The following is a 26,758-nucleotide window of genomic DNA, read 5'->3' on the forward strand; positions in this document are numbered from 1 at the left end:
CATGTGTAGAAATCAATTAATATTACAATATTGCACGCATGTTAACACTGGAATCTGATCATGTATGCGTTGCTACTATTGAAGATATTTATTCCTGTCCAACGAAATTTGTTTGAAGTTACAAACCACCCAGCGTCCATAGAACCATAGTCCAACATTAATAATTTATTACCCAGGGTCATTTCAATCCGGAAGAAGACAAGAATTGACGAAGAAAAAGAGTGGAAACTGCGCCCACTTAACCTGCTAGCGGTTTACGTATTCTACCAGCAGCCTCATGGGGCCCCTCGCCCTGCTTTTCCTTGTCCCGTTCACTTTCCTTTAGTTGGATCCATTTTTCTCTTTTATTCCTCTTCCTTCCCGGAGCCCTAGCTTCCACGGTCAGATGGATGGAAGAGCGCAGAAGACTATCACAGCACCCAAAATTATCGGGTATTTACTGCAGGAAGGAACAACCGGTTTCCGGTTCGAATCGGGTGAAATTGATCAATCCTGTGGATGAAACAGACGAAGTAATCTTAAGTTTTCTCGGATTTTCAGTTTCTCCTGCTGCTGGGACGGTCTGTTCGTGGGAGTGGTTGACAGGGTTTGCAGGCTATCGGTTGTCGAATCCCCGGGCGCGTAAACATGTTTCGAGATTGGGCAGCCAAGCGCGTGTGCAAGTTCTTCCTGAAGAGGTTGTTAGGAAAATTTATACGGGGAGAGCTTGATTTGGACGGCCTCGAGGTGCAGCTAGGTGCGGGGACTGTCCAGCTGAATGGCCTTGCATTAAATACCGATTATCTCAACGAACAGGTGCGGTTGTGTGAAAACTTTGGTCTCAATTTTGTTATTTTTCATGGGAACAGTTCAATTTCTGTTGGAATTGCACAGCTTGTTCTGGTGGTTTCAATCTTGGCGAACTGAATTGTTTGGCTGAGGTTTTATGGAAACATGGTTTAAGCTAGGGTTCGTGAAGGTCGGTGATGTAAATGAAGAAATATTTTTCCTCATATTATCGGCATCAATTTTGTAACTTCCATGTAGGGATGTGAATTGTATGTTGGAATTGTTTGTGAGCTTAAGTGTAATTTAGGGTTTGTGTAAATTGGCTTAATTCAGGGCAGGATTTTCCCCCATCGTTTTATGATCGTATATGGTCTAACTCGAATCATATGGTGGAATTGGTAATAAAGTTTGTCAAACTGTTTGGTGGAATTATTAGCACAGTTTAGTCTAGTTCAAGAATTTTGGAAGCATGTTTACGTAATGAAGTGAAAATTTTATATAGGGACGGATTTTGGCATCTCATTATCTTAGTTTAGTTTTGGTAAATGCCATTAAATTTTGGCTCTGGGAACCTCCACTTTTCATGGTTTCCCGAGTGAAAGTCTAACTCCTTTTAGGTTTGGGCCTGGGCTTAGGATAGCTTGCTATGATAGGTTAGTTTTGGTGGACGTGAATTGTATGTTGGAGCTGTTTCTGAAACTGATCCAGGGCTTGCGAAAGTTGCTTCTTCATGGGTGATATTAGTGGAGGGAGGGTGGGCCCTTTTCAAGGGCTAGGCTCTGGGGGCCGGTTCTGATAGATTTGTTGGCAAATGCGAACTGGAAACTGGAACACAGTATTGATAGTTCGATGAAATAGTTAAACCCAGTAATATCAGATAGCTCAAATTGAACATAGTAATAACAGTATTATATAACATATCTTCACTTGTGTTTTTGTCTTCTTGAATATCAATATTTTTTTTGTTTGGAAAACTGCAATCCATGTTTTCTAATGACCATATTACTGGCAAATCAGAGGTATCTTGTATAAAAAACGTGTTGTATATACTTACGAACTAATCTGTGAATTCAAATTTTAAATATTTTGTTCATGTAGCAAACGCAGCCTAAGCATCCATGTTGCATTACTTTCGCTGCTTTTTGTAACAGTCTGTATAACTATATATGATATGTCTACGATACTTATTAAAGATGCTTGATCTTTGCCAGTTGGGTGTGACACCGGTGATTATCAAAGAAGGATTTATTACCAGCATATCAATCAAAATACCTTGGAAAGCACTGGCAGCTGAAAAGTGTGAGATTAATGTGGAGGACTTTGAGCTGGTTCTTGTTCCACGAACTGAGTTCAAAACATCCAGTAGTTCTGAAGAATGTTCTACTTCAGAAGTGTACCCCAGTGCGTCTCCTTCTCAGCGGAATTCAGAGCAGGTAGAGGGCTGTGGTATCCATGTAAATGGGGGTTCCACCTATCTTGGTGTTCAAGATGGGGTTAAGATGATTGCCAAGATGGTGGAAAGGCTGCTGCTTGGTCTCCATGTTAAAATAAAAAATCTTATTGTTGCATTTGAGCAGGCAACAGAGACTTGTAGTACAAACTTGGGGGTTGAAAGCAGCTGTCAGTCTCAAAGCATTCTTGTCCTTCGAGTGCTCCAAACAGAATATGGAACAGATGTGTCTGGAGATGCTTGTGAAACTGCTGGCCTTCATCCAGATGATATAACAGGACTTGTTATGTTGACAAAAGTTATAAACTTTAATGGTGTAAGCGTTGATCTCTATGATGTGATAGGCAAAGATGCAGAACCAGGATGTTTGAGACCCATTGCATCAGTCTTAAGTGGTAAGTCTGCAGGAAGTCAGCCTGGTAAGACTCCAGTGCCAGTTATAAATGGAAATGAAGGTGGCTTCTCGGGATCGGTTCAGCTAAGCATACCTTGGAAAAGTGGTTCTATGGATATTCCCAAAGTCAATGCTGAAATTCATTTTGATCCTATTAAGTTGCAATTGCAGCCATGTACAATTCAAAGGCTAATTTCTCTGTTGCACTCTATAGGTGAATGTAGAGATAAAGGCAGTGAGCCTAGTCTCCATTCTAGTAATAGGCAATCTTTTGGACAGAGTATGGGATTTGAGCGTGATTTGCATAGAAGTTCTCATCTTGAGGAATCAGTCACAAGTACAACTGATGTGATGTTTAGTGCATTTGAAGGATCATTTTTGGACTTGCCTTCAGCAACCAGGGAAGAAACAGCAAATAATACTTTGATTCCTGATTCCATGATCATATCTAATTGGGTGCAAAATGTTGACTTAGGAGAAAGGTATTTATGACAAACTGCTTACTGTATTGTAGTTTGCAGTTTCTCTGTAGTTTGGTTTGTTGTTGAAGCCTTTTTTTGTGGTTTTACTATTATTATTATCTTTCTGGATAATTTATGAGAAGCATGAAATGCTTGAATTACAAATCAAGTATTGCCATTTTGCAGCATTGACGAATTCTTTGAGTGTATGGATGGTACAAGGAGTTTGCATGCGGGTCCTGCTAATAGCGGTTTGTGGAGTTTGACTTATTCTGTGTTTGGTGCTATTACCGCTGCATCCACCCTTGCCTCTGGATCGGTGCTCATACCTTCTCGTAAGTTTTTGACATTTTATGACAAGGTCTTATCTGTGGTTGGTTGTGCTTACATAAAGCAGTGAATTTTATTCATTAAAAAAATAGATGATTCGACATGGAGAAATATATGTACATAGCACTTTGTTGCAATGCACTATAATTCATAAATAATGATATTTTTTAATTTCTTTTAACATACACACATAGTATGTGTGATTAGAATCTGTTCTCAGTTTCAAAGTGATTGATATTTATTGTTCAGAACCTGTTCCAGGGAACCTCTATATAGCATTGAAAGTAAGTATACATTGAATCCATTCCTGACATGGAAAGGTGTTGGATTCTGAGCATACAGCAATCAGATAGTTGGGTAGGCTACCTGTGGATGGGAGTATTAGTACCATCTGTATGCCATTTGTAACGAATATCCTAAACAGAGCTGACACTGTCACACTTTGAAAATTGGAGTTCCCCTTCAATGTTGAGCATCTATAGTATTAAAGGTGGAGGTCTAAGCCTTGCCAAAAATATTGAAAATGGATGCCTGTGCCCTTTTGTTTGTGTATGAACTTATAAAGTATTAACTTGCGAAAATCAAAGAGAGCTTGGAAAGCTTCTCGCTGATTTTTTAGATCACAGAAACAATATGTTGAACCATATTATGTAATTTCCATTTTTTATTCTCTGAAGGCCCGATAGATCAAAGGTGGTCTTTAGTGGATTGTAATCATCAGGCCTAAGCTTTGCCAAAAATATTGAAAATGGATGCTTGTGCTATTGTTTACTTGTATAAATGATCTGTAAACTGCTGTGAATATTCCACTGGACAGTTCGTTACAACAGATTTGAAAAAAATATACTGAAATTCGAAATCTATACTATGAGGGTTAATAACTTAATTATCCTTAGATTTCTGGATTAATTAATTTACTGTTTTCTCTGCTTATGCATGCAATAGACAAATTGTGGAAAATAGAGAACAGTGAAAAAAACACACTCCAATCACAATGAACACCAGAAATGACCTGTGAAACTCTTTTGGGAGAAAACCCAGCTGGAAGGTGAGGCTGCTCTGTTCTCTCTTTCGCTGAATGGAAATGATGCAAATACAAAAGAGTGAGGCCTATGGTCTGTAGGCTGCTACAAGAGATAAACCCTCTCTGTTCTGCCCTCTTTTTATCCACTCTCAGCTACTCTGCTCTATTATGGAACAAAATACACTCAAATAGAAATGGAACCCCTTTTTCTCCTAGCGGCCTGGTTATAAGTTATAACACAACCCTATAGCCAATAAGTGGTTAAATTTGACCTGTTCAACCCTAAATATGAGTTACAATTCAACCCTTCTAGAGTATTCTTCATAATGTCCACGTGGCTAGCCCCTTTTCCATGAGCAATGGGGGTTGACATGACATCCTCTCAAATTATGGTGGTCAATCACAATAGGTCAATTTCTGGGAAGCATAACTTTTGCGTCCGAATTCTGTTTGATGTGATTCTTGCACTGTTGGAAAGGTCCTTGAGTGTAGAATAACACCAGGGGCTGCTGTGCAAAGTTTTACCTTCAACAAACATTATTTTAAGGCCTCAAATTTGCCTCGGAAGGTTTCTAACCCAATTCTCCAAACTGGGTCCTGCCACTAAAACTGCTCCTGTAAGCTGATTTCTCTGTTTTTTCCACCCTGAAAGCCATCAAGATGGATGACAAATAATATAATGATCCAGTCCAGATCAATGAACTTATAAAGTATTAACTCACGAAAACAAAGAGAGCCTGGAAAGTTTCTTTGTGATCTTTTGATCACAGAAACAATACGTTGAAGCATATTATTTAATTTCCATTTTTTTCTTCAGGTCCAATAGATCAAAGTTGGTATTTAGTGGCTGGTAATCATCATCATCATCATCATCATGATATTAATGATTTTCTAGTTAATCTAAGTTATTCATAAGTATTTTGACAAAATATCACATCATTGCCATAACTAGTATAAGTAGGGTAAATTTATTATTATTTTTCTTACTGCTTATTTCTGCTTTTCCATATTGTTATGCCATTTTCATTGATCCTGCCATACTGTTATTGGGGCTGGTGTTTAAAATATTGTCATTTTAACATGTTGATGTTTGTGTGGCATGACTTATCGATTTGAAAAATAAGTGTGTTACTGTTTATATTTGCTGATAAATGAGGCTAAAAATTGCTTGATAGCCCCCTATTCTGAAAATAGCGAAGAGATTGGATTTATATTAATCAATTCTGGCATGTCATTTGCAAGTCTAGATTGGTTTGATCTCTATATACTTGGATATACCTTGAGTTAGAACGTGGTAGTTGAAAGGCAAATGATGGGTACATGGATTATCTTGTTCCTATGCAGGACAGCAACGGGTGGAATGCAATCTAAACGTTAGATTGGATGGTGTATCTATAGTACTTGCATTTGAAGATCACATTCAGTGTCTCAAAAATGATTGCCATGATGTTTGCACGAGGGAGTGTCCACTTCCTAGAGAATTGGATGTTTTAATGGTCAACTCTGTATCCAATCTTGTGTCACACCTGGAAAGTTCAAGGGCTGAATGCTTGCAACGGGAGACTGGCTCCTTGGATGAAGAGGAAATCTATTTAGAAGCTAATATTGAAGATTTGAGTTTTTCTGTTCAAGTAAGAAATATTACTATTCTATTTTTTTGGAGGATTCTTATTCAACTAATATAGTTAAGCAAGCTTGGAGGGAAACTGAATTTAAACTAATTGTTCTTATATTTGACAGGTCTCTGCTCAAGAAGTGAAGTTCAATACAATGGTGAAACAATTTGAAATCTTTGAATACCTTCTTGATAAAAGTGGAAAAGGCACAGAGTTTAGCTTGTCAAATTGTGGAGAGTGCAGTGAAGGCAGTATGTTTCCTATCAGACATTTACAAAGAGCAATTGAAGATGCCCTTCCCCAGTTTCCTGTATCACTTTATACTCCCGAGGAAGTAGATGAGGTCACTAACATTAGAAATATTGATGAGGTATCGCCTTGTGAGGCTATGGCTAAAAAGAGTTCCAATGAAAAGGAAAGCACATCTGGCACTTTCAAGAAGTTTGTTAAGATCAAATTATTAGTTTCTGAGTGTGACTCTGCTCATCATTGCTCTCTGAATTGTCATTTTGGTAATATGAAGTGCAATGATTCTTCGATTAGCTGCACAAAGTTTGAGGCACAGCTTCAGCCATTTGTTTTGTGGTTAGATTTCTATGTAGCAAATAAACTGTGCCAGTTAATTGAAGGCATTGAATATCCCTCCAAGAAATATAGCAAAAATTCAGATGAATCAAGAGATGGCTGTTCTTCCAGTGGCGGAAATGATGCTCCACAAGCATGTGTACAGGGTAATGTTTCTATATCTTGGGGAAGGGTTATTCTGTGCTTCCCTGTGGAAATCAACAAGGATATGAGTCCATATTTTTTAAGGGACAATTTCATTTGTGTTGATCTTTATGAGTCTGCAAGTGCACAGAAATGTCAGCAAGAAGGGCTGCTTAAAGAAGTTAAATCTTTAAAAGACTCTCATTTTCCTTCATCCAGTATTGTCAATCTGAAAATGGGAGGGGGTGCCTTATTTCTAGTTTCTCCTTCAAAGGGAACTAACGATGAGAGTATCCATGGTCATTTGGATGAACTGCATTTTTCTACTCGGAAAGTTTTCAGCATCTTAAAAGGAAAAGAAAGGGATCATTCCATCATTGGCATCCAATGGCTGAATATTCCTGGGAAAGGGCCGAGAAATGTGGAGAGAGCATGGGAAGAAGCCAATGAACATTGGACAAGAGGAGCTGGAAGTAAAAGAGTGAGTGGAAACAATTCAGAATTTCTTGGTGCAAATACCACAGGAGCCTTAGAATTTACCGATGGTTATGATCGACACGAGATGATTAGGAGCTCTGCTATATTGATTCACTTCTCGTTACCGCATGCACAACTTGATCTTTATGGCTCCGAGCACATTCTAGTAGCTAATCTTCTAAGTCTGCTCACTGATTGCATTTTTTTTAAAGGCGACAAAGAAATTTGTTTGAATTCAGAAGGAAAACCTGTGAAAGAAAGCCTTCCTTTTGCAAGTAATGGTTCTCACTCAAAGGTATCACAGTCTTCATTTCTGTTTGAGTGTAAAGCTGTTGATATTGCAGTTCATTTGAGAGAGTCAGGGAATATAAGGGCTTCCATGGAAAAGGAACTTCCTGGATCATGGGCCAGTTTTCGATTAACAGTTGGGAATTTAGAAGTCCTGTCTGTATCAAATCTTGGAGGTGTGTCTGGTGCCAGCTATTTTTGGCTAAATCACGATGAGGGGTTATTGTATGGATCATTAAGTGACAAAATGGAGCAGCCACAATCTGCTGGTAAAGTCAGAGAATTGTGTTTACTGTGCTGCAAAACTAATGTTTTAGGGCGTGGTGATGGGGGAGGTACCAATGCATTGGCTAGTGGAAATGCAGGAACAACAATTATACATCTGGATAGTCCACAACATTTGCAGAGTCTTACATCTGTTACAATCCGATGTGGTACACTTGTTGCACCTGGTGGTCGGCTTGATTGGTTGCCTTCAATCATTTCATTTTTTAGTCAGTCTGTTGATGATGAGCAACAAATTGCTGATGCTGGTCCGCAAGAAGACCTTGTCAAGGATGGGAATTCTTATACTACTTCCTTTTTGCTAGAATTATTAGATATTGCTGTGAGTTATGAGCCTTTTATCGATGCCTCAAGGGTAAGCAGTTCCTCTACAGATAGTCCCATTGAAGAAACATGTGCACCAGTGTCATGCATTTTAGCTGCAGCAGCAATGAGGCTTTCAATTAAGACAAAACCTAATACAGACAACAAAAAGTACACTATCTTGCTGGAAGATGTAGGTCTTCTTCTCTTGGATTTATCGAAGAGAAGAAACAATAAGCATGCCTATGATGCGGAATCCTTACATTCAAAAGGGTATGTGAAGATTGCTGGAGAGGCAATGATGAATCTGGAGGTTGAAATTAATTCCCAGGACAACTTACTTTGGACAGTTACCTGTACGGAAGGCAACATTTGCCTGGATACTTGCCATGATACAACTGCAGCTCTTATCCGCTTGGTTGTGCAACTTCAACAACTTTTTGCTCCTGATTATGAAGAGTCTGCTGTTCATTTACAATCAATGCGAGATATTGAAAAGCAGGTTAATTCCTTTGAGGTGAATGATGAAAATTTTGATGAGACATTGCAAATTTACAGAAATAGTGTTGTCTTTCCTGCAAACAAGGAGTATTCAGATATCCACCATACTTCTGAAACCACATCAGTTGGGTTGATGGATGTCATAGTGGAGAATGCTTTTTCTTCAGGAGATGTCGCAAGAATTAAAAATGAAAAGGCTCCAGACTCTACAGTGAATGGTCAGTCGTATTTTCTATTAAGTGAACTTATACTGGAAGAAAGCCGTGCTTTCGAAGGAAGTGTATCTGCATCTGTTTATGATGTAGATCCTTCGTTGCAAGAAAGAGCATGTTGTGAGCTTGCATCAAGCACTCGACCAGAGGATATGCATGCCCCAAGTCAACGGGAGACTTGCTTTTCATTTATAGAAGATTATTATTTTCCTGATTCATTCCCCATGTCACAAAGATTTGAAAGCAAAGAGTCAAAGGTTGGAGATTCAGTTAGCCCTAGTAATACCACCGTGGTTGTGGGTAAAGATGTTTTGGATGGAAAGGGTGGATGGTATGAGGACAGCTCATTGAGAATCTTGGAAAATCATATTTCAAACTCTGACAGAATGCAAGACAAGGTGGTTGGCTCCCATAGTAGCTCTGGAAGTTCAACTTCTGGAGGCAACAATATTCAGCCAGTTGGTCGAATTTCTCTCAAGAACATAAGGGTCACATGGAGGATGCATGCAGGTTCTGACTGGCCTGCCTGGAGAAAGTGTGATTCCATCCCAATGCAAGGTGACTCTGCAAGAAATGCAAGTGCACTTCTGGAAGTTGTGTTGTGTGGAATGCACTTCCAGTATGATACTTTCCCTGAGGGCGGGCTTTATTCATCAAAACTTGCTGTGTCAATACAAGACCTAGGGATTTCAGATCGTAGTGAACATGCCCCTTGGACAATGGTATAAATATAACTCTGGAATTATTCTGCCCTCTGGTTTTGAAAGTTTGCACTAAATAAATACAGGTTTTTTCTCCTTTTTCCTCAATATAACATGTTTACATGATACATCTAATGCATTTATTACTGTTCATTTTTCGAAGGTCTTACTTGATTATCATTCAAGAAAGCATCCGAGAGAGTCCTCTGCAAAAGCACTGAAATTAGAGCTAGAAGCTGTAAAACCTGATCCTTCAACTCCTCTTGAAGAATATAGGTCAGAAATCTTTGCTTTTTCTCTTAATGTGCTTTTTAAAAGTTTGTGATTGTGAAAATGCCTTTTTTGTTTTGAATTTTAATGGACATTTTCCATGTTTTTATTTCATGTGAAAAGTTATGGATGTAACTTCAGAGAAGTTTTGAAGTAGAAACGAAGGAATATGTTGCCATGTTACAATCTATTATCGTAAAAAATTATAATGAAAAAAAAATATAACAGTCTCCCATCAAGGAGAGATTGCTTGACAGCAATTAGCTATGGCAACTTTTGTATTTTAGCAGTTATCTCATTCAATCACAGGGAAGCTTTTGGTTCAATGTGTCTCACAAGGGATTGTTTTTCTCTTTGAAAAATGTCTACATTCCATGGCTGACTGTGTCTTAGCTTGTCTTGACCAACTATAACCTTTCTTGAGGCACCATAATCTATATTTGAAGTTAATGGCTTGAATTCCTTTTTATTTTTTCACACAAACATACTAGTCTGGGTTGAGTAACACACTTTAGGCAAGGATGAATTTGATGTTTTATTGTTTAACCTTTAGTCTATGACCTGACTGTTGTGAACAATTCTTTTCATCAGGTTTATGTTCTTGATGGAGGCTTGGTAGTTAGCATTTGAGATCATGCCTTTGTTGAAGTGCATATCATGAACCCTTAGTCAAGTTGCTGTACCTGTTGCCCTCTGTATTTCGTTGAAATGTACATGAGATAGGATAGGATATACCTTAGGCGCTCCCTTTTGCAGACCATTTTGAGCATGATTTTAAGTTATGGTCCCACTTACCATTTACACTTTTATGATTTGCACAACTTCTATCACTTTTCAGGTATTTATTTATATTATAGTTTGTTTAGTTGAATTGAGATGTTTAATCTTTTCTTGGCTATTTCTCCCTTCTCTTGTGTTCTTATTTCCTCTTGGAAAAAACCGTCACTTCTTATTCATAACAAAGACCATTTTGAGCATGATTTTAAGTTATGGTCCCACTTACCATTTACACTTTTATGATTTGCACAACTTCTATCACTTTTCAGGTATTTATTTATATTATAGTTTGTTTAGTTGAATTGAGATGTTTAATCTTTTCTTGGCTATTTCTCCCTTCTCTTATGTTCTTATTTCCTCTTGGAAAAAACCGTTACTTCTTATTCACAACAAAGAAAAAAGGTTACATTATGTATGCTACACGAGCATTTCACAAGGACTAGGAAGGTGAAATTCCCTATATTTGTTAATTTAACATAGAAATATGCCAGCAAGCACAGCTTAATTTAAGACTAAATATAAGAAAAGAGAAAACACGTTGGGTACTAAAGATGAAATAATTCCTCAGTCCCGCCCCTTCCCCTTTCTTCTATATGACCTCAATCCACCTCAATGATGAAGGTTCCATGGTGACTATCTGTAATTCAGAGGTTGAATTTCCAGAATTCATGGAAGATACTAACTGGTAGGCCAAGATGGTAACTCCCAAATTTGGATGGCTATTGCATTAATGAGAATAAGCTTATATAACATACGAGTGTGGCCTTTGGGTTTCATCTTACAAGGCCGGTTCCTATTTTAACTATTCATATTTTCTTTTATTTATATTTACAAATTATTTGCTCAATTCTGAGGATTAAGTGTCTAACATCCTCCCCTTAATCCGAAGGGGTATTTGTGAGTCCAAGCATCATTCTGAAAATTTTGAACTTTTATCTTCCAAGTGCTTTGGTGAAGATGTTTGCAATTTGCTCGTTTGTGGAATAATGTCTTAGATGAATAGTTTTGGCCTCTACATGATATCAAATCAAATGATACTTCGTGTTGATATGTTTGGTTTGATCATGGAATTTGGGATTATTGGCCAACTTAATTACAGAAGAATTGTCAATTAGAAGGGGAGTATAATTCACTTGTTTCTTTTGCAAGTCTTCCGGAATTTTCTTGAGCCACACAGTCTCCTTTGCTGCTCATGTATTTGCAACATATTCTACCTCTGTCGTGGAATCTACTGTAGTTGATTGTTTGCATGACCTCTAGGAGTTAGCTCCTGATTCAAGGCTCATAAGATAGCTTGAAGTAGACACTCCATTTTCCTTATCATTGTCAAACTATGAATCAAAATATCCAGTCAAGCTGAAGTCATCCACTTGTGAATATTTAAGTCCACAGTCTTGAGTACCTTTCAAGTACTTCAGAACTCTTTTTGCAGCAGACCAGTGTGCTTCACAAAGCTTTTGCATGGATCTGGAAAGGATTCCAACAACGAATGAAATATCTGGTCTAATGGTGGTGAGGTAGATAAGATTTCCCACAACCTGTCTATACTTAGTTGCATTCTCAAATTCATTTCCCTCTTTAGATATGAGCTTCAAATTTTGTTCCATTGGAGTAGACAATGGACTGCAGTCAGCCATGCCGAACTTGTTCAACAATTCTCCATTATACTTTTGAGAAAGGAATATATACCTTGGGTGTTGGGTTACTGCAATGCCCAAGTAGTAGTCAAGGTGTCCCAAGTCAGCCATCTCAAATCCTTTCTTTAACTCTTTCTTTATGGATGCAATATAGTTTTCATTGTTCCTTGTTATGAACAGATCATCGACATATACCACATGATAGACAACAATTTTTCCAATTTTCTTGACACACAGAGTTGTGTCATCAAGATTAAAGTGTTTGAAATTTAATTTTAGAAGATGCTCAATCAACTTCTCATACCAGGTTTGCGGCGCTTATTTTAGGCCATATAAGGATTTGATGAGTTTGCATGCTTCTTGTTCTTGTCCCTTCACAATAAAACCTTTTGGCTGAGACATGAAGACATTTTCTTTCAAATCTCCATTCAAGAAAGCAATCATCACGTCCATTTGGTGAACTTTCCATCCGTTTTGAGCTGCCAAGGCAAAGAGAGTTTGGATGGTGGCCCATTTTGCTGCGGGGGAAAAGGTCTCTTAATAAGCGACACCTTCTTTTTGTGCAAATCCTTTTTCAACAAGCCTTGCTTTGTGCTTGTCAAGTAAACCATTTGATTTGTACTTGTTCTTGTAGACCCACTTGCAACCAATTGTTTTGGCTCCAAATGGAGCGTCCACTAGCTTCCATGTCCCATTCTTTATGGGAGCTTCATACTCTGGAATTGCTTCCTTCCATTCAATCATGAGAAGCAACTCTTTAAAGGAAGTTGGTTCAAAGTTTTTTTTTTTTTTTTTTATTTATTTATTTATTTTATCTATTTATTTATTTGTTTCCAAGGAAAAATCAGCAACTTTCTATTAATAAGAGTTACATAGAGTAGATGCACAAAACATTCAAGAATTGTCCCAGGGGACCAGTGTTATGTGCTTGACATAGTAGCAAAACTACAAAAAAATAAAAAATAAAATTACAATTTTCCAGATAAACTGGACTTTTCTTTTTTGCCTTTTTTCTTTTGGACTTTTTGCCAAACCCCAAGTGATGGAGTAGTAGTAACAATTGCCAACTCGTTATTTCTTGTAATGTTTGGGGCTTCTTTATTTGAATTTGAGCTCTCAGATACGTGAGATCACTTAGTTCCTGTGCCTTGATTGTTGTTCTTTCCCTCGTTTTGGTTTTCAAGGATTGGAACTATCGCTGAGTTATTTGGATTCTCTACTTGTTTGTTCTGTTCCTCCTTCTTCTCTTCTCCCTCCTCTTGAGAGCCTTGTGGTTTTTGTGTCTCCAGATGTTGCTAGGTCTCATCCATTTCTTCGTCCTCATCATCTGATGATGGAGGGTCTGAGAATTGCCATCCTTTTTGCTTTTGCGGTCTCTTTGTTCTTTTATTTGCTTGTTTGCATGTGTTAATATGTTATGCAAGTGCCCTGTTTGATGGCAAACTCGGCATCTAAAGGCAGTGTTTTCAAAGTCTAACCACTGTGTCCACTTGAAGTCTTAAGTTGGTTCAAAATTAGTAGACAAATTCAATTCAATTCAATTCACAATCATAAGAAACATTTGTATCACTAATTGAATTAGAATTATGTACATCAGCTCCATCTTGTCTGGTGGAACTTTTGGTTCGTGTCTTTTTGACCTCATTAGGATGAACACTTAAGTGTTTTGGTGAGCCATTTTGGGGGACTTTTATGAGATGGTCCAAGTTGCTCCACCGTTTGAGATGAGGTTGCATCAAGATTCAGTGTTCCAATTCTCTCAATCACATCTCTTAAAGGGTCTTCTTGATTTGAAAAAGTGGCCAAAACTACATGAGCGGGTGACAATGCTTTGGAAGGGGATTCCACAGATTGATCCAATAAAGAGATCCTTCCTTCAAGATGTGGAATCTCGTTATCAAATTCATGATAAATTTTTGCATGATTAAATCCATCCAACGATCAAGCTGCCACTCAATAGCGTTGTTAGTCTTGGAAGATTAAAATAAAATTACATCTCTAGACAAGACAAAGTTTTTATTTACCTCATCGTAAAGATGATATGCTTTGGTGGTATCCGAATACTCCAAGAAGATGCATTTCCAACTCTTTGCATCAAGCTTGCTTCTTTGTTCCTCAGGAATTAAGGCATAGCAGGTAGAACCAAAGATCTTGAGATGCCTTACCGAAGGAATGTGGTTATACCAGATTTCATAAGGAGTCTTATTTCTGAGAGGATGAGATCAACATCTCTTTTTGACATATAGTGCACATAGAACCGCATCAACCCAAAACATCAACTTTACATTTTTGAAAAATATCATGGAGCAAATCATATCAAAAATAGTCTTGTTCATTATTTAAGCTACACCATTTTGTTAAGGATTGTATGGAACAATAGTTTGATGTTGAATCCCACGTTGGTGAATATAGTTTTCAAATTCATTAGAAGTATATTCATTTCCATTATCAATATGAAGGGAGCCAATATGTGATTGTGCATCATTCTCCATCCATGCATGAAAAGTCTAAAAAGTTTAAAAGCTTCTGATTTACTTCTCAACAAGTATACCCTACACATATTGGTGTAATCATCAATAAAAGTCATCATATCTATTTCCAATTGCCGAAGGCACAAACATAGGGCCACACAAATTAGAATGAATCAGTCGAAGTATTCTACATGCTCTAGAAGTAGAATCATGAAATGGTTGTTTACTATGTTTTCCTAGGATACAAATGTCACATTACTTTCGTTTCCTTGGAATAGTTGGCAAACCAAAAATACTATTCTTTCAACAAACAAAGATTGTCATAATTAAGATGTCCAAATATTGCATGCCATAAAACACTAAATGGAAATGCACATTCATTGTACTGAGAAAGGCATGCCGAATTCTGTGCACGAGCAGATGTTCATTGCAGCCTCGGTAGTCTTTCCTCCTCTACTCCATTCATAATAACTGTGTTGTCAGATGCTTTCCTTATCTCTACCTTATCCATCAAACATGTGAATAGAGTGTCCTTGTTGGCAAATGTGAACAAGGGACAGTAGGATTCTCTCTAGTTTTGGAAGGTGGAGTACATCATGCAAAATAAAATCAGGAAGTCTAGGCAGTTTAAGCTTGATGGTGCCAAGTTCAGATGGCTTAAGACTTGACTTGCCTGCAAAATGCACTACTCCATTTACATTACACTAAGGTCTTCAAAGATGTCTTTCCGAAAGGTCATATGGCAGGTTGCCCTTGTATCTAGTAGCCATGCATCTCTCCAAGAAGCAAATGAAGTATTAAAAAATCCTCGGTTACTCCAATATTGCAATGAACAACAATACAATGAGCAGATTCAAGCGCTTTGCCTTTAGGTGGATCTGATGTTTTACCTTTATCTTCTTTCTGGTTTCGACTATCTTTGATTTTCTCCTAGGGGATTTTGCATGTTGTCGCATTATGTCCATCTTTGTTGCAGTGAATGCAATGAAGATCAAATCTTTCTCCTTGATGGTGTTTACCCCCTGCGTCTGAAGTTCTTTCTTGCACATCTTCTTATGTTGCCACTTTTTTAGGAGAACACATGACTGAGTCTTCTCTTTTTGAGCAAGGCACAATACTTCTTTAGAGGTTGGAGTTGTTGTCTTCCTTTTCCTAAAAGCTTTCTCTCGTTCTACAAACTTCTCCACAACAGTGTCAAAAGTAATGGCCTTGAGCTGCGCACTAGCTTGTAAGGATTTAAGAATGTGAGAGTATGTAGAATAGAAGGCCTTAACAAAGACTATGAGAGGAATGCCCATTTTAACTCCAGTCCACATGTACATCATGCATGATGGCTCTAAACTCTGAGACTAGGGCCAAGAGTCATCGTTTTTCAAGTCAAGGTTGGCGAGTTTGACAATCAGCTAAACAACTTCTAATTTTCAGTGTGATTCATATAGATCGTTTAGCTTTTTCAATACACCAAAAGAACTTGTAATTGAAACAATACGATGACTCACCTCTTCACTTAGAAAAGTAGCAATTAGGGCATAGGCTTTGGTGTCCTTGTTCTTCCAAATGGCTTGCTCTTTATCTGATGTGGGTTTGGTGGGTGTATTATCATCCTTGCCTTCAGAGGCCCCGTTCCATAAGTCATTAAAAATGAGGTTATGCCTGATATTGCGTGACAATTCTTTATACTTCTCTTTGCCAGTTAGCACCACGCCAACAATGGAGATGAGGGAATGCATATTTAGCAACTACTTCCACAACAAGTTGGACACTGAGTTATAAGCACTACTAAATTGTTTTTGAAGAAACAATATGCATATATGTTGTGTAAGTACACCAAAAATTCGACACTACTTCCACCAACAATGTGCATATATGTTATGTAATTAAACCAAAAATTACTGCAATAGAATTATAGGATGAACACCATGACAATATTCCTCTCCATTAACAATTATTGCTTGATTGCATACTAAATGGAAATGGCCTCATGCACTTTTCGACGGAAAGCTACATACAAACAAAATGGAATTGCTGAGGGAAATGGCCTCATTCACTCCTTCACGAAAGCTATAACTCAGACTATAAGTAGGGGTGTTTTGTGCACTCAAGCTAATTGTGTGAGCGAATGGAAGAATATATGGTATTTTGAACCTAGATTCAAGATGTTGGAGAATGAAACATCTAAGGAATATAATGACACAGAAGCCAAGGAGACTGGGCCAAGCTTTCACTGTACACAAATCTAGTTGAATCTTCAACAAGAAGAAAACTAACCCTAAATCGAGCCACTCGGGGTAGCTAACTTCAAACTTTCTGCACTTAAGCTATTCATTGAATCTCCCATTATGGTCCTACTTGAATCAAGCAACGAACAAGGTCACACCCTTTGATCTGGTAGTGCCTCTAGTATGCTAAGTCATGTTGTCAAGCACATAACCAAAGGAGAGATTATTCTTAAGAGAAGAAATAGGCAGGCTATGGTCGCGTCCTTCGGGTAAGTGACCTTGGATCCATGGGCCACACCCTTGGTTAAGGCGAGCATGGAGCCATGGGCCCAACCCAAGCATTTGTGTAGAGGAGAAATCATGTTAGGCTAAGGCAAAGGCAGAGGTTGGACTAACACATTATGGAGAGTGTGAAGAAGGCATGGTCGAGGTTGAGACAATGATAAAGACCCAGGCCTGACCAAAACAGACAACAAGCTCGATTCACTGTGTCCTTGGCGAGAGAGAAATTGATGGGGCAAGGACAAGTAATGGATCTCAAGAGGTGCAAAACTGTGCTGATAGACAGAGGGAATATAGACAGATCTAACAAGCTAGAATGACAGAAAGATAGAGATAGATAGGTCTGAGTGGGTGGCAGAGACAGAAGAGGAGTTACATTAAGGAACAAAGGTATCTAAACTTGGCTTTATATGATGTTAGGTCATGATGGTAACTACCAAATTAGGATGGCTATTGCATTAATGAGGATAGACTTATATAACATACAAAAGTGACCTTTGGGTTTCGTATTCTAAGGTTGGTTCTCTAACGTCCTCTACGAATATAGGACGAGTGGGACGAAGTAGGCTATCAATCCCTGTAGGCTATAGTCCTCCAAAAATGGGAAAACCCCCAAAAATTCCCACTATTGGGCAAGTTTTGGGGCAACTGGGCAAAGAAACCCAAAACTGGGGCTTGGAGTAAAGATTACTCAGTCATTTCAGATGAAGAGCCCCTTTAGGAAATCTATAAATGTGAAAGGGATGAATTCTTTTTGGATCATCAAGTGGGAATCAATTTCATTGTTCTTGAGCATTAGCTCTGAAGGTTTTAATACCTCTCTCTTTGGTCAATTTCGGTGATGAAAGATCCCACCCAGTTTGACATTTTCCTAATTTTCCTCTCTAGTATTAGCAAAAAAATTCTATCTAATGTTAGACTCTCTCATAAAACAATAATAAATCCAAACATAAATTGATTAATTAAATATTCCAAGTTGGGAATTTGTGCCTAACTCTTGGGTTGTTCCTCTAAGATAGGAGTTAGTTTAGGTAACTCCTATATTGGTGTGTCTGGTGAGAAATTATCTCAACCAAAGGAGAAATTATCTCAACCAAAGATGTCCAAGATAGCACGCACTATCTTGAGACCAATATCTCTCATCTATTTATTTGTAACACTATTTCAATTATTTTGAGGTAATAATGAGAGAGAAAGAATACATGAGGCTTCAGCCTTTTTCCGTCAATATTGTGTCTTTGATTTTGTCTCTGTGATTTATATATTTTTCTGAGTTAATTGCTTTTTCAACATGTGGTATCAGAGCCAGTTTAGCTGGTTTGTTGTGAGAGGCCTGTGCTGTGAGCCATAGCTCCACCGTGGATTTATTGAGCGCTTTGCTGGAAAAGAAGCATGGTTGTGGCGATCTGCCGAGATTCGGTGTCAATTGAAGGTTTACAGTAGGAGGTAGAGTTGCTTCGACGTGAAAAGTCTGCAGTGGATGAAGCTGCTGCACGTGCTACACAGAAGCCAAGCTCGGGTGGAGTTTGGAGTTGGATTGCAGGAACTCGGATGGTTCCAAGCGTAATTCCAAGCGTGCATGCCATTTTCGTATCTGTGGATCGCTCAATTCAAGGCGGAATATCTCGGACGAGACTCCCAATCTCACTCTTTCCTTCCTCAACTTTGCACTCATACTGGATATCCACATAGGCATGAAATGAGAGGGCGTTCAGCCACACATCAATTTTCAGGCCTTTGTAGCCATAGATCTTCCCATGTTCCCCAACAAAATGTTGCATATATTCTGGGTTGAATGATAAGCTTTGATCCTCCACTCCCTCTGAATCTCGCATTTCCTCTGGGGTGCTCACAAGATGAAGTGATATGCAGTCATTTGCTTCAATTCTTGTGTCTATGGCGCACGCTACTTTCCGGCGCTTCGGCTTGCCTTCGTTTTCTCTGGTTCGATCCTCTTGACGGGAGCCATTATTTCTTATCAGAGATTTGAAGGCCGATAAAATGTCTGATATTTATCTGTTATTTATATATCGAGGCGCAAGGGGTGACGAGGGCGCGTCAGGGCGTTGCTAATAATCGATTGAATTGAGAGACGGTCGAGGGATTTGCCCAAGTTCCCACGGCCACGTTCTTGCTCACGTTGGCCCCCATCTGGTCACTGTATAGCACAGGGTCTTCCACCACTCGCTTACCGAGGGGCTCTTGAAGCTCCGGTCCGAGATCGAAAGCAGGAAGTTATTTATATATTTTTCTGCGTTAATTTCATTTTTATCGCTGTCACGTTTTTCCTGTCAGTGGGCGACTGTTGAATTGGGAGGAGAAGTTCAGTTGTGACAGTGCATAGCCCGTCCCTACATCCGTCTCAAATCTAGCGAATGTTGGATCTGTTCTTATCAATGTGATATCAAAGATACTTTGTAAAGGAAATTTCAGAACATATCGGAAAAATCTTTAAAGAAACTCAAAACTTGGAACGCTGGAAAGGTCATAAATCATCGAAGCGCTGGAGTTAAAAGGCTCACTTCAAATATCGTGCATAAGACTGCGATCATGTGCATGCTGTTGAAAAGGTACGTGCTGGAATTACATGGATGAATGTAAAGTTTAAACAAATACAACCGTAATTCACTTTTGATAAAGTGACTTTAAAACCATTAAAGTGTTTTATGGACCTTTAAAAAGGAGTATATTTTGTAATGAAGCGTGGTAATTTTTAATATATGATGAGAGATAGTAAGTGGAATGTGAGAGAATGAGTGGGGTGAGAATGATGTTTAACCCTTAATGTTTCATGAACTTTAATGGGTTAGAGTTAGTGGAGATTTTATTATGTTTGAGTTTTAAGAGGGCATGACTTAGTTAAAGTGCTTTTTGGAGAGATAAGGAGTGGATGATATTTTTCAAATTTTTGTAATGAGGTATCCTGTTTAATGTGTAAAAATGTTTTTTTTTGGAGTGCTTTGGGGAGATATAAGGAGTGACATAAGAAAGAAGCTGAGTGGATAAGGTGCATTACATTTTGTAAATTTGGAAAATATTTTGTGGAGATATAAGTGATTTTGTATTTGGAGTGATAAGGGAAAGTTGTAATTCAAAGTATTGTCGTGTCATTATCCATTCAAATTTTGAAGGCGAGTTGTTCTAAGCATTTGTCAGCTTGGCATTATCATTGCTTCAGATGTACTTCATGATTAATAAAGATATCATTTTTTGGTGTTGATGTGTCCTAGATCCGCTCGAAATTGAATAAGGGGATCTTAGGTACACGAAGAGTGTGTTGATGATGGTGCATGCTTCATGTTTTTTGCTTATGATTTGTGTCTAGTTTTGACACATAAATGATCTCATTTCATGCACACATAAAATACAAAGAGCAAGCACAACACCTATATCGAAATAATTGCAAGGAAGGATAATTAAGCTCCACACATACAACAACTCATCAAAGTTTTCAACATCGACATTCTACTTCAACAAGCAAATTCAATCAAGTTAATGCATTTGTAAACTTCACTGTTTCAAAGCAAAGTCTACATCAACATTCTTGCAAACAAATTTAAGAACTTGTGAATCAAATTCCAATTGAGTTGTACGGGTGCATTCTCGGTTAAATTCGACACCCACGTTTTGATTTGATCAGAAGTCAAGCACTTAGTCAAATTAAGACAAGTGAATTCCTTGTTTTATGTGAGTCATTAAAACCATTGTAAGCTTTTTGGGTGCATTTTCGACAGTGTTCGACACCCTTTAAAGCACAATCAAGTGAGTCCCTGAGTTTTAACTCCTTGAAACAACCATCACAGCAAACACAACAAGTTCAACTCTAACACCAATCAAGCAAGTTGAGATCAACAAATCAAGCGAGCGTGCCAGTCAAATCCCATAGCAAGCGAGCCTGTTATTCAAGTAAAGTGAAATAGTTCAAAGCACGACATCTACGACAAGAGAGCCTGACTTCAAGTGAGCAAGTTCAGATGGTGCAGCATATTCAGTTGTTAAACATTCTTCACAGTTTGATCATCTCCAGTAATGAGGACATGGTGCATGTCAGCAAAGAAACTCTTGCTGATATTTCACGGCATCTACAACAAACGCATGAAACCATTGAGTTTCTTCAGCTTGAGTCCCAACTTCAAAGGAATGAATTGCAAGAAAAGAGTGATACTTTCAAGTCCTTGAACCATCCAGATGATAAGTCATTCATCCCAACAACTTCAAGTGTCGAAGTTGTTCAAATTTCTTCCAAAGCCATCATCAAGCCCTGGGAAGAAATTCAAAATAACAAGAATAGACGTGGCTTAGGATATGTCCCTGATGACACCAACTTACAAATCCCAGATTATTCCAAGCCAATTAAGTTTGTGAGTGCAGGATTTCTTGAACCACTCACCTCAGCAGGTTCTGAGAAAGTTGTAGACAAACGAAATTGCATGCAACCTGAAGTTCATGTTCAACCGAAATGCTCTCATTGTCAAAGAGCCGGTCATATGGAAGAGCAGTGTTTTGATCTCCATCCGTGTTGCCATTGTGGCAAGCCCAATCATTCCTCAGCAAAATGTCGCAACCACCAAAAATCAGGCAGATTGAAGATACATTATGACTGGATTGATCCTTGGGAATGGTCATCCACAGTCAAACGGTTGTCTCAGTTCTACAACCGACTACAATCATACATAGTGCAGCCAGCAGTGAACGGATGATGGTACTCTCATGCAATTGAATGAGGGAGTACAGCAGTGAAACTCTCTTACACCTGAAGGGGGGGAGTTCAGATATATTTTGGCGAAGATTGTCTCTCCTTTCAGCTGACAAAGGGGGGAAAATGTCAATGAAATTGACAAGTGGTTGTCAGACTGAAAGTCTCGACAACATCAGCGAAGTAGCCAGTGGGCATCTTCATCAGCCAGTGGGCATTTGTCATCAGCAGTGAGCATCAGCAAATTCGCCAGTGGGCGATCGACAGCTAAAGCAGCAGTGAGCAGCTTTCATCATCGCAAAAGCAACATTGAGTTGTTTTTCGACATCTTCAGCCAGTGGGCAATCATCATCAAATTGTGTCAGTGGACACCGGATGCTGTTTTCAAGCAAAGGACAGTTGGATCCTTTTGCGGCTTGGCACATGATGGAGTTGTCAAGCGTCCTTCAGAGATGAATCAAGCATGCAGCTGATTCATGTTCTCTTCAGATTTGAGTTTTTTCCAGCATCCAGTTTTGGCGGTTTTTTCAGGCAATGTTTTTGAGGATCAACATGAGAACTTGGAAGATGGTTCTCGTTTTTGGATTTATCATTGAGGGGGGGAATGTTAGACTCTCTCATAAAACAATAATAAATCCAAACATAAATTGATTAATTAAATATTCCAAGTTGGGAATTTGTGCCTAACTCTTGGGTTGTTCCTCTAAGATAGGAGTTAGTTTAGGTAACTCCTATATTGGTGTGTCTGGTGAGAAATTATCTCAACCAAAGGAGAAATTATCTCAACCAAAGATGTCCAAGATAGCACGCACTATCTTGAGACCAATATCTCTCATCTATTTATTTGTAACACTATTTCAATTATTTTGAGGTAATAATGAGAGAGAAAGAATACATGAGGCTTCAGCCTTTTTCCGTCAATATTGTGTCTTTGATTTTGTCTCTGTGATTTATATATTTTTCTGAGTTAATTGCTTTTTCAACATCTAATGCATCAAGTTCTGTGAAGGTTAATCACTGTTTTAGGCCACGAATAATGTAATGAGCAATCTTTGTTTGGGTGGCGAAGTTCTCTGAGACCCTAGCTCTTGATTCTGGGCACAATAGAAGGCCACGATGGTTTCTTGTGAATTTTTTCTTTGGCGCAACACTAGCTTTGAAGGCGACGAAATTTATGGTGGGGCTGAGCTTTATCTAGCACATGGGTACCGTTTTCTGTAGTGTGTCATCACTCTTTTTGGGTCGTCAAGTAACCGAGGCATCAATAACATGGGATTTGTGAAAGTCTGCCAAGTTCGTATGCTGAGGACGAACATCGATCTGTGGATGACACCTTCTGCGTACAATAACATATGCTAGTAATCGCGGAATGATAACGGTCTACCTGTGACACGAATCTCCTTTGAGGCTCACAATCTTGCCATGGGGAGGTCCTGACGGAATTGAGATCACTGGTCCCAACCAGGATAACATCGAGAGTATATATTGTAGGTCAATCGACTAGTTAGAAGTTGGTGTGTTAAAAATTATCTTGGTTATCATACAAATTATTTTATAGTTGTGGGTATTCATAACTTGGTGGATCTGTGTTTTGTACATTTGTAGGCATTCGTGACTTTGTGGGACCGCTGTTTTCTTTTAAAAAAAACTGGACTTGACAAAATTAATGTTTGGTTGAATGTTTCATTGTGTTTTGGTTATATAAAATTTTGATTTTTACTGCATTATTGAGAAACTCTATTATCAAACAAACAAATTCTTTAATGGTAGTGAGTGAAGGAAAATATTGGAAAAACCCTAGTGTCTAAAGAAACATATGGAAAAATTATCATAACACTCTATAGTGGAATCAGAGCAAGCATCTTGCCAACTTGTGAGTGCATGAGCCTTGTATGCTTCTTGAGGATACAAGCAACATCACTGTAAGAAGAAAGAGGGGTACTCACCATTCATCCATGGGGGATAGAGAAGGGCAAGGAGAGCACGACCCTGGAATTTTGTTGAACAGATTACTCGATGGACAACATCTAATGAACCAACAATTGCAACAAGGGAAACAAATGATTCAAGGGCAATGAGAGATTGCACATGTTTTGGCTCAAGGACAACACCAACTGCTAAACTAATTGCTCATCTCATAGGACAACGAAATGTTGCTACCAACAATTGAACCACCACTGAAGGTAGTGGTAACCATAATCTCGGTCCGCCCAATAACTGAGCAAGTAGTGGAAGAAATCACCGACCATCACTTCCACAATTCACAAATAATCAAGCAATGGAAACCCAAGAAGCAGTTGAGCCAAATCAACTTCTTAATGAATATGTTCGAGATTACGCAAGATTGGAGGAAAACACTTGAGCAACCATGACCTTCAATGAATACAACAATTTCAGATATAGAAATAGACCCAGGGGACAACCAAATGCTGAATTGGCATGAAAGGTGAGTAAACTTCCTCTACCCTCATTTGATGGATCATCAAAATGTACAACAAGGATTTGGTTGCAAAAATTGGACACATCCCATGGGGGTAGCAAACGCAATCCAATTTGCCATGTTACATCTAAAAAGGGAAGCGTACAAATGGTGGTATCATGGTCTAGTAACATTGGGGCATGCCAACATCACTTCTTATGAATATTTTATGCAAACGCTGATAGAATGATTTGATCGGAAGAACCCAAAAATCCACTTTAGAGAATTGACAAATCTCAAACAGACAGGATCACAAGAAGAATTTATTGCAGAACTTGAACGAACCATTGTCATGGTAATAGATATATCTGAAGAGCGATTAGTCATGCTTATCATTGGGGCATTAGCCAAACCCTTACAAGGTTGGGTCAAGGCATTCAACCTTGCCACCCTTTAGGAGGCTATCAAGAAGACTCAGGATATGGGAAATGCGACCACTAAGTCTAAGGCTCCATCGAAGCCTTTCATTCCTCTAAAAGATAAGGAGAGAAGGAAGGAAGGAGAAGAGGCCACTCCAAGTAGCGAAGAAGAGCAACCATTGAGGAAAGCAAAAGAAGAAGAAAGGCCTAGCAGTTCCAAGGAAAGACTGTTAGTTTTTGTAGCATCAAAGTTGTTCTAGTCTCGAAACTTTGTGGAGAGGCTAAAACATAGGAGTTCACCATAACCCACAAATAGTTTTTGGAAATTCCACCTAGAAGTATCTCAATTAGATTATTAACCAATTTTTAATATTTCTTAATTGTAAACTTAGGAAATATGGTTAATTTATCAATATTAATTGAGAAAGGTGAGAATTATCGAGAAACTCACATGGATCGATCCAAAAATGATCTCAGCCATCGATTATGTTTTAATCTTCGCTGTTGGAGTCCCAACTGGAGATTATAAGATAAGGTCGATGGGTAGATGGAGAAACACACCAGTGACACTTGAGATCGATTTCCTTGGGTTGTTCGATTTTCCATAGAGTAGCAGTGGTTGCCAGAAGAGTTCGAGCCAGAGAAGGGAAGCAGAGAGGGGCAAAGACAATGAGTCCAAAGGAATTCTTCCAGTTCCAGAGAGTTAGAAAGAGGAGGCTGAGATTTTCTCGAAGAGGTTGCGCAGAGCCTCAAGAGGGAAATTCGATCCAGCAGAAGTTGAAAACGTTTTTACTTCTGGAGGCTGGGAAAGTTTTGCAAAGGGACGGAGAAGCATTTTCCTAGTCAGCAGTAGGCAGAATGGCTAGATTGGCAGCTGATTCAGGCAGAGCATTTGAGGGACTGCACTAGGGTGATGTAGGGTTTACACATAGCTAGTTGGATGACTAGCTTTTTAGAGGCAGTCAAGTGGCGAGATTTCTTGGAGAGGGTAATTTCCCTCGAAAAATCTTGCCAGTATTTCTCTTGGATAGATTCGCTAGTTTGGCGATATTTATTGTACCTAGAATTTCTCATTGTTGCTTAATAATAAAAACCCTTAGTTGCTTCATCGGTTTTCCCAAGTTGGGTTTTTTCTAAAGACTTTTGTCCAAAAATAACAGTGTTATATTTTTGTGTGTGTGTGCCAGTATTTTCGCGGTTTCCAGTTTATCTTCCATAATATTTTTATTTGTGAAAATTGTAGTGTGATTAATTCGTTGTTGCTGTAGCAATAAATTGCTAATTAATTAATAATTAGAAGAACTAATTCCAATTGTTGCAATAGTTCAAAATTTTCACAAGGACCACCAAAAGAAGTGAAAAGTGAAGAAAGGGCTAATAATAGAGAAAATAAGTCTTGTCCCTAAGTCAAGATTGCAACCCTTTCATGTAGACCAAAGTATTACACCTTCAGGGTCAGGGGAGTTGTCAAGGGGCAACACATTACAACACTAATTGATGGGGGAGCCACACACAATTTCATTGATGCAAGGATGGTGGCCAAAATAGGACTTCCCATTAAAGAGTTCGAAGGCCTAGATGTAATAGTTTCAGATGGATACAACTTGCATTTCACCCAAATGATACCAGGGTTTAATGTAATACTCGATAATTATACTTGTACTAGTGATTTTAATGTGATAGATCTTGCAGAAATTAATATGGTTTTGGGGTTCAATGGTTGTATTTGTTGGGAAAGCATGCAATAGACTACCAGGAAAATGGCGGCCCACAGGTTGTTTCAGCGAGAAGAATGGAAGCTATCTTCAAACACGGAGATGTCGCATATGCAACAAACTACAGGATCATGAGCCAAAAGATCCCTACAACGATAAACCACAATACAAGGCAGATATTCAACAAATTATAGACAAGCATGCTTCAGTGTTTGGTGACATTCCTCCAGGATTGCCTCCCAAGAGAGGATTCAAGCACACTATAGAACTATAAGAGGGAGCTAAGCCTGTGATCACGACACCTTACTGGCACCCGAAGAAATGCAAGGACGAAA

The 26,758-nt window shown here is 38.7% G+C and overlaps 1 protein-coding gene across 3 annotated transcripts in view; it reads left to right on the forward strand.

Annotated features, from left to right (window-relative positions):
- Positions 1 to 212: 212 nt before the first annotated feature.
- Positions 213 to 26,758, forward strand: part of ATG2 (autophagy 2) — a 98,779-nt gene continuing 72,233 nt past the window's right edge. The window contains exons 1-6 of one of the 3 annotated variants that reach the window (XR_016249448.1): positions 213 to 795; positions 1,980 to 3,094; positions 3,260 to 3,408; positions 5,772 to 6,058; positions 6,168 to 9,539; positions 9,682 to 9,794. Coding sequence is in view for 1 of the 3 variants with exons in the window: in XM_089385652.1 (XP_089241778.1) it covers positions 628 to 795; positions 1,980 to 3,094; positions 3,260 to 3,408; positions 5,772 to 6,058; positions 6,168 to 9,539; positions 9,682 to 9,794 (5,204 nt within the window). In the remaining 2 variants the exon portion in view is untranslated. The remainder of the gene's footprint in view (positions 796 to 1,979; positions 3,095 to 3,259; positions 3,409 to 5,771; positions 6,059 to 6,167; positions 9,540 to 9,681; positions 9,795 to 26,758) is intronic. The other 2 variants (XM_089385652.1, XR_016249447.1) reach the window with 2 other exon arrangements.

Source organism: Pinus tabuliformis, chromosome Q (assembly GCF_031772625.1).
Source record: "Pinus tabuliformis cultivar Carrire ecotype Pingquan chromosome Q, CPIR1, whole genome shotgun sequence".
NCBI classification, from domain to species: Eukaryota; Viridiplantae; Streptophyta; class Pinopsida; order Pinales; family Pinaceae; genus Pinus; species Pinus tabuliformis.